Genomic DNA, 7,448 nt, shown 5'->3' with positions numbered 1-7,448 from the left:
TGTATAATGTCAGATAGCAGAATATGAGGGCGATGGATCATGAATGCAGACAAATATCTTTTCATCAGGCAGAGATGTTTAATTATCACAGCACACATGTTCCACACAGAAATGGCATAGCAAGTGAAAGTTAGTTTAAAGCACTTTTACCCCTACTATGACAAAAACACATAAAAACACAACATACAAACACAGAGCAATAAGGTTCAGAAAGGTCCTGGCCAGCTTGATATGCATTCTGGTAAGTAGGAATTAAGCCCAACTGCTGGAAGTTTATTCACTTTCTCCCTGTTGTTTGGATAATCATCTTTACTCAAAACAGCCTTCTTTTCTGCAAAGCAAAAGACACAAAACATGAATTACCTGCCTGTCAAACTCGACTTGTTAAAACGCTCAAACATTCAAAGGCATAAAATGATGCTAACCATCCTCCGGTAAAATTCTGTGTAACTGCTGCAGCTCCTGGGGCAGCAGAGACTTTATCACACATGCAACATTAGAAGCTCTCTTTCCACAAAACCTGTCGTAGTTAGTCAAGTGTGATCTTTTCTGCTGAGTGTGGACGTGCCTTTGCACAACAGTTGGAACTGCAACACATGGAGGAACTCATTAGGTGAACTGCAAGCACTCTTTACTGTGTTTACATTAGAGTTTTTTCAGCATACAGTACCTATACCACGGCCGGCCACGTGAGGATCTGCGCTGTGGCGGTAGCGCAGCAGCTCAGGTTTTTGCTTTGGCTGGCGGTAATTGTCCCTCATCTCTGTGTCAGTAGAGGGCCGCACTTCACGCCTGCTGTGCTTAGGTGCACATTTTCTTTCTGTATTATTAATATGATTATTATTAGTATCCTGTCAAACAAGTTCCACACAGTGAGCAAAATAAGCTGTAGAGAAAAATATTATGATTACACTGATTTGTATTGTCCATTGACTTGGACATGCCTGCATGCTTGAAGTTGTCATGAATTCAATTGTTCAGACATGCTTTTATATACACGCGACTTAACTGACAGACTTGTTTTACCTTGAAGCATACCCATGAAGTCACATCTGTAGGTGGAGCGGTACTGTGCTGTCAAGGCTTTGTTGATCTCCTCCTCAGACGGGGGACATTTCCAAGGGAAGCCGACATACTCTGAGCTTCGTGCAGTGTCCCTAGGCAGCCTCCACATCATGAAAGACTTGAGGAAAACAGCTTGACTTAAAGGTTACGATACACTGTGAGAGGTCAAGCATGGCATTCGACTATAAATGTAAAATTGAGGCTAACACAGCCTAAATACCAACCTGACTGGGATGTGGGTTGTTTCTCCTGTGCCCTGAGGCAGTTCCTGTACGGATGCATTCAGGTTTACAAGATGACTTCCAGCTAAAATCCTGATTGTACACAGTTGAACCGAAAGGTCCAGATTTTGAATAGGAGTCTATAAATGAAGTTGACGTTGGGCACCTGCATATGCAATCAATATAAACATACAATTACACCCCAATACACACAGAAAATGCACAAATGATGTATGACTACTCAGAACTTAACCATAAACCCATAAACAGAACTTACAGCAGAATCTCTGCAGCTGAGTTTGGCCGGTAGACGAATTGTCTCCCATGAGATGTTTCATATGGATCCCACCACTGTTTGCCCTCTACAAGAAAATATATTAAACTGTAACACTTAATTCTTGATATGTTGTGTACACCAGTAAACACACCCAATTCAGGGTAGGAACCAAAAAGGAGACAAGAATAAGGAATTTAAATTAAATAATACAATAATATTTGCATTGCTGTAGTGAGTAATAATAATAAAACATAACTGTGCAACAGTCCAACATAATAATGTGGAATTATTCCAGCTAAAAATATATAGTATAATGTACCAAAGTCATATAGTCTAATAACAAAACACGTGATAAACCTATATTACACTTAACCAAGATGTAAGAAAAAATATCTACTAAATCAAATGTAACGTGTTCTCTTTCAATCTTTAAATATACTTGGTTCAACATTACCTCTGGTTGCCATTGGTGACCACTGTTTTGGTACCTTTTGTTATCGTTGTTCTCGGTGTAATGAAAACCTTTCCATTTCCATTTCCAGAGTAGAGTTCACTTCATGGATGGCTTCCTGAAAAGCGTATAAGTGATAACCGAGGGTCCTAAATTTGAGACTGTGTGTACATGAGAAAGTTTCACTTTCAGGTACTGGCTCTGTTTGAACAGAGCTGATCCCTGCCAGGATGTTTCTAGGTGCTGTGGTTATGGAGACCTACAACATTTGAATGGGCACTGTGAGCTGCTCAGCAGGGGAGATGTTGCATTAAAAATTCAACATAGCCAAAGATTCCTTATAAAGTAGCTTCATTCATTTTGTGCTATGATCTTCAACTTAAAACATTTCAATGTTAAACACAAAACTCATAAAAGGAAATCCTCCAGATCTTTTAATTAATTAGTTATTAACTAATTCACTCAGTCAGACAGTCATCTAATAATCTTAACCTTTAAATCTGGTTTTAATTTGTTAAAATAAATAAAACCTAAGATAAAATACAATCCACTGTGACCAGATAATAAAGTGATACACCACAATATTAAAATTAGTGGTATGTATTTGATACTAAGGAGAGTTTGCAGATGCTTACTTACATATTTACTTTACTTAAGTGTACTTAATGTTGTTATTTCACATTGTAGTATTACTTTTTCCTAAGTATATGGGTAGTTTCCCATCCCAACTTCACTCTTTCCCCTCACTGAATAATACATCTTTCCCCTTACTATGGGTATTTTATGCTATTTCATGCTTTAATTATTTAATCTGCCCCAGTGCGGTTAGTTTTGCAACATGTTTTATCTGCTTTATAGTTTGAACTGTTTTCATTACTGATTTATAATTTTTATTCTACCTCACTTTGGTGTGATTTTATTTATCTGACATTATTTTCGCCTTATTACAACCTGGAATGCTTTTAATCCATGTAAGAATATCTGTTTTGGAAATGCATGCTGCATAAATAAAGTGTATTATTATTATTATAACCATTATAATTATCACCAGAATAAAAAGCGCTTGCTGTTCAAGTTTAGCGCCATCGCCCCGTCGTGTTTTGGACAACCAACTGTACAACAACTATGACTGAGACAGCCAGTGTCCAATAAGATACTCCAAGGAGTTGACGGCAGCCAATGTCCGACAGCCGGAGCCCAACACACGGGATAAACACCGAGGATCCTCGCAGCCGAAGCACCGCGGACTCACTGACTGGTGCTTTTCGTCCCATTGTTCGAGACGTACCGACGTACAGCTGGCCTCTTGTAGCGTTTGTAAACGGGGGTAAGCATAATGAATGTTGACTTATTAACAAAGCAGACTATTACCATTGCGTCTTTATGAATGAAACGCTGCGCTGCGCTGCGGTTTGAAATGTTTACATCGGTGTTGCGCATGTTTAGTTGCGCGACTGATTCGGAAAGGATGTTTTGAACACTGCCTTGCTAACTTAGCTAACTACGTAGTTACCAACGCTGACATTGCCGCAGCATTAAATAACAACCAAAAACAAGCGGAAAACCGCCCCCTTCCCCATGACCGAGCTAATTACTACGGGTTAGCGTAACGTCCGCTGATGTATCCCCCGCTAACAACCGACGAGCTAACTCATGTAGCATTCTCTCTCTGCGTTACCCTGACAATGGTTGCTATCATGGAAGCTAACGCTAGCTAGAGGGTGAACGTAGGTTAATAGCGCTGACTGGTGCTGAGGCAGCCCGGGTGAGGTGAGGTGATGCAGGCAGGAGCATCTTTCCTCCCTCCCTCCCTCCCTTCCTCCCCCCACCAAGCCCTCCCTAAATTATCAGTTTCAACGAAACAATGAAACCAAAACAATCCGGCTGTTGGTGTTAAACAGGAGGCCGGTTAAAAAGGGCTAGAAGAAAGGGTGTGTGTGTGTGTGTGTGTACTCCGCTAGCCATTGTTAGCAATCTAATCAGCCATTTTAATAATCGTCATCATGGAAATGAGCACCGTGGCATGCAAGCTCGCTGCTACCAGCTAGCCTAGCTTTAAAAAAAAAAAAAAATGCTAACGAGAGGACACAAAGCAAGAGCGTGCAATCAAAGGGGCTGTGGAAGCTAATGCTAATGTATTCATCTACAACCCCCCCAAACTCCAAGCTTGATGCACATTAATATCAAAGGGAGGCTAAAGTGTAAACTGTGTAACATAACGCGCTGTTGCTGTGTTTCTCCCTAGCTCCGTACTATAATCACTGTGACTGGATGCGGGAGGTATAGCAGTTTTAACTGATGTGTAGTATTAAAAGGAGCATCATGTTGGCCTGTACATACAATGGATTATCAGTCATCCCAGACACCCTCCTCCCACCACCCAGATTTAAACAATAGATGCATCTAACAAAGCAAGAGGCAGACAACTGGTGGGGGGTTACTGTGATATTGCCACTGCCGCTGCATGAGTTGGACTTGGATATATTTTTCTCAAAACTTGTGTTATATATATATATATATTTATATTTATGTTTATTTTTTTCCCCCCTATATATTTAGTAATCCAAGATGGTAAAAGATCCAAGGAAGCCGAGAGGCAAAATGTCCTCATATGCCTACTTTGTGCAAACATGCCGAGAGGAGCACAAGAAGAAACATCCCGAGGCCTCTGTCAACTTTGCAGAGTTCTCCAAGAAATGCTCTGAGCGTTGGAAGGTACAATAAATTACTGTCAATAATTTAATTGATTTAATTCTCTGAATCTTGTATTTTTCTCTAAAACTCTCTCGCTTGTGTTTTTTCCCCCCAAAAGACTATGTCTCCCAAAGAAAAAGGCAAGTTTGAAGATATGGCCAAACTAGACAAGGTGCGCTATGAGAAGGAAATGAAGAATTACATTCCCCCCAAGGGCCAGAAGAAGAAGCGATTCAAGGACCCCAATGCCCCCAAGAGACCACCGTATGTACCACAACCAACCTGCTCCACACTCAGTTTTTTTTTCTTCTGACAATAAATGCAAAGTGGATTATTATATCTTCAACACTGACATCTTTCCCTCCACCCAACAGGTCTGCATTCTTCATATTCTGTGCTGACTTTCGTCCCAAGGTAAAAAGTGAGCACCCTGGACTCTCCATTGGGGACACAGCAAAGAAGTTGGGAGACATGTGGAACAGCTCAACTGCAGAGGACAAGCAGCCGTATGAGAAGAAGGCTGCAAAGCTGAAGGAGAAGTACGACAAGGTAAATAGACTAATTGTTTTTGAGGTCCAACCATAAAAGTTTGGGGTCTTTTTTACTTTGAAGCTTGTAAAAGAGAGTAAAAGGGTCTTTCTGTGGCACTTAAAAAAAACACATTTTCTGTGCTTGCCACAGGATGTCGTTGCCTATCGCACGAAGGGCAAAGTGGATTCAGCATCGGCTGCTACAGCAGACGACGACGATGAGGAAGAGGACGAAGAGGAGGTAGAGGAGGAGGAAGAAGAAGACGATGACGATGACGATGATGAGTAGATGATTGCACCTTGGACCTGAAGTTTTGTTTATGCCATATAACCCTAATATACTCAATTCACCACCTTGAAACAGAAGTCAGACTGAACAAGAACATGTGTATATTTAATGTTTTTAAGATGTACAGTGTTATTCTCCTTTTTTTTTTTGTAAAGTTAACACTACATACGTTGAGTTGGAGATTTTCTAGTGGTAGTTCTTTATCCCTGCCATATTATGTAACAATTTAGGACTGCAAATCAGTATGAAAGTAACTAGTCTTTAGGTGTTCCAACTCAAAAATGAAAATTCTGAGTTGGTAGTGTATTTTTCTTTATTTTGAAAAATATTTTTTTATGTGCTGTCCCGATGTCTTTTTATTCTTTGAATACCACTCTAATATCAAATGCAGCTGTCGACATTCAAGAATGTCTTCAATAAAGGTCGTTTTTCTTAAGACGTTTGTGTTTTCTTCCTCTAATTTTAGCTCTCTCAACAGCTCAAAGGCAAGCAGTCGGTTAACAAAGACGAGATGTGTTGAACATCAAGGGTACACATGAATAATTCAAACCCCTTTTCATATAGAAAGTATAACTGATGGCTGCGCATGTGAGTAAGTGCAAGACAGCATGACTGGTCTGTTGCCAGATTATGATCTAACAGTATAGCTGAAAATGTTAGATTTGAACTAAATAATTAGATTTTTTCTTTTGGTTTCTGAAGCGTAAATAGTTGGAGTGAAACTGCCTTTGGATAATTAATACAAAGTTGGTTCCGGGAAATATTTGGCCAGCAGAACAGGAAATTGGCAGCGACTAATATTAACGTAACGCTTAATAAGTCTTAGTTTCATTAGAGTTTATTGGCTCTGAAGGATTCATTCATTTACCTTTGTGTGTTCTCTCATTTGTAAGCCCTACCCTGTACTCGGCTTCCACAGTTCAGTTTTCCACAAATTAGCATTTAAGTGTAATCCCGAGTTGATTATTACACTGGAGTCAGCTATAACAACATAACAAACTAATCCAGAGGGTGGCGCCACAATGAAGTAAATTCTACAGTAGAATATATGCAGTTGTATATTTAAACTATAGTGATTGTTTCATGCACATACAAATACTCAGCCTGCATGGGCCAACATCCTGTTGTGGTGAGATATTTGTCAGAAATGATCATAACTTTATACATAACATTGCAAAGAAAGAACCTTGTCTTCTGTCCAATGCTCAAATATACTCAACAACAAAAGGTAATCTCCCTAAAATACTCAAGCTTAAGTTTCTTATAATCATCCAGAAGACCTCAGTTTTATTAAAGAGAATAGCCATTAAATCATCATATAATAAGCAATGAAACGTGAGATGCACTTTGTCTTGAGTCTCACCTAAATTACACAGCACAGTCTTTTCTCTGCATGGAGACCATAAACCTGCCTGTTTCTGATGTAGTTGAATATAATTGTAATTAAACTCTAGTTGTTTTTCATCAGATAACATAAAGAATATAACAAACTAATTCAGATTTATACCAAACACACATGGTTGATATATTGTTTGGTCCTAAATGTTAAACCATTGAAAAAGTATAAGTCACTCTATGACACTGACACACTTTTCCAACAATACAATGATTTGTGACTAAAGGAGGATAAATACCAACTTTAGGCAGAGTTATACTAACTACATCGAAAACATGAAATTAGGTTTCATGCGTCTATTTTGGTCCCACCAAAGTGTCCAAGTGGAAAAGTACTTTTTGTGTTTTGTGTGTGCGCTTCCCCAGCGAGACCAGGCAGGGACCTTTTGTGATCCTTTGCTCGGATAGAGTTCCCTCTGCGTGTAATTTGAGACTGTCTCACAGTCACGGTGGCCTCACAGTCACTTAAAGGGGGTTCACATGTCCATTTATCAGACTTTTCTCAGCAGCATTGCCCTTTGCCATA

The 7,448-nt window shown here is 39.6% G+C and overlaps 2 protein-coding genes across 4 annotated transcripts; one reads left to right on the top strand and one right to left on the bottom strand.

Moving 5' to 3' along the window:
- Positions 1 to 56: 56 nt before the first annotated feature.
- Positions 57 to 3,728, bottom strand: LOC127361982 (testis-expressed protein 26-like). Of its 3 annotated transcripts, none has more exons than XM_051397223.1 (8): positions 3,386 to 3,728; positions 2,018 to 2,132; positions 1,564 to 1,648; positions 1,290 to 1,452; positions 1,027 to 1,183; positions 671 to 820; positions 426 to 587; positions 57 to 331 (listed from the first exon to the last, which is right to left on the bottom strand). In XM_051397223.1, exons 2-8 carry the CDS (start codon positions 2,028 to 2,030, stop codon positions 207 to 209), a joined length of 855 nt encoding a protein of 284 aa, XP_051253183.1. In that variant the 5' UTR covers positions 2,031 to 2,132; positions 3,386 to 3,728; the 3' UTR covers positions 57 to 206. The 3 variants fall into 3 exon arrangements, with proteins under 3 accessions (XP_051253183.1, XP_051253182.1, XP_051253184.1); XM_051397222.1 differs by lacking the exon at positions 3,386 to 3,728 and adding an exon at positions 3,063 to 3,144; XM_051397224.1 differs by lacking the exons at positions 426 to 587; positions 3,386 to 3,728 and having other exon boundaries at positions 2,018 to 3,055.
- On the top strand, positions 3,196 to 5,963 carry hmgb1b (high mobility group box 1b). Its single transcript, XM_051397226.1, has 5 exons — positions 3,196 to 3,341; positions 4,574 to 4,729; positions 4,827 to 4,972; positions 5,083 to 5,257; positions 5,390 to 5,963. The coding sequence occupies exons 2-5, from the start codon at positions 4,583 to 4,585 to the stop codon at positions 5,525 to 5,527; spliced, it is 606 nt and encodes a 201-aa protein (XP_051253186.1). The 5' UTR covers positions 3,196 to 3,341; positions 4,574 to 4,582; the 3' UTR covers positions 5,528 to 5,963.
- The last annotated feature ends 1,485 nt before the right edge of the window (positions 5,964 to 7,448 follow it).

This window comes from Dicentrarchus labrax, unplaced genomic scaffold (assembly GCF_905237075.1).
Source record: "Dicentrarchus labrax unplaced genomic scaffold, dlabrax2021, whole genome shotgun sequence".
NCBI lineage: Eukaryota > Metazoa > Chordata > Actinopteri > Moronidae > Dicentrarchus > Dicentrarchus labrax.
The sequence above is the reverse complement of the archived record's forward strand: the minus strand, read 5'-3'. Positions and strand labels throughout refer to the sequence as shown.

Excerpts from the sequence above, each read along its gene's own strand:
- LOC127361982 (XM_051397223.1), bottom strand. Across the intron at positions 1,453-1,563 it reads TCAGCTGCAGAGATTCTGCT|GTGCCCAACGTCAACTTCAT; the intron begins GTAAGTTCTGTT and ends TTGCATATGCAG. Across the intron at positions 332-425 it reads CAGAATTTTACCGGAGGATG|AAAAGAAGGCTGTTTTGAGT; the intron begins GTTAGCATCATT and ends TTTGCTTTGCAG.
- hmgb1b (XM_051397226.1), top strand. The coding sequence starts at position 4,583 with ATGGTAAAAGATCCAAGGAAGCCGAGAGGCAAAATGTCCTCATATGCC. Across the intron at positions 4,973-5,082 it reads AATGCCCCCAAGAGACCACC|GTCTGCATTCTTCATATTCT; the intron begins GTATGTACCACA and ends TCCACCCAACAG. Across the intron at positions 5,258-5,389 it reads TGAAGGAGAAGTACGACAAG|GATGTCGTTGCCTATCGCAC; the intron begins GTAAATAGACTA and ends TGCTTGCCACAG.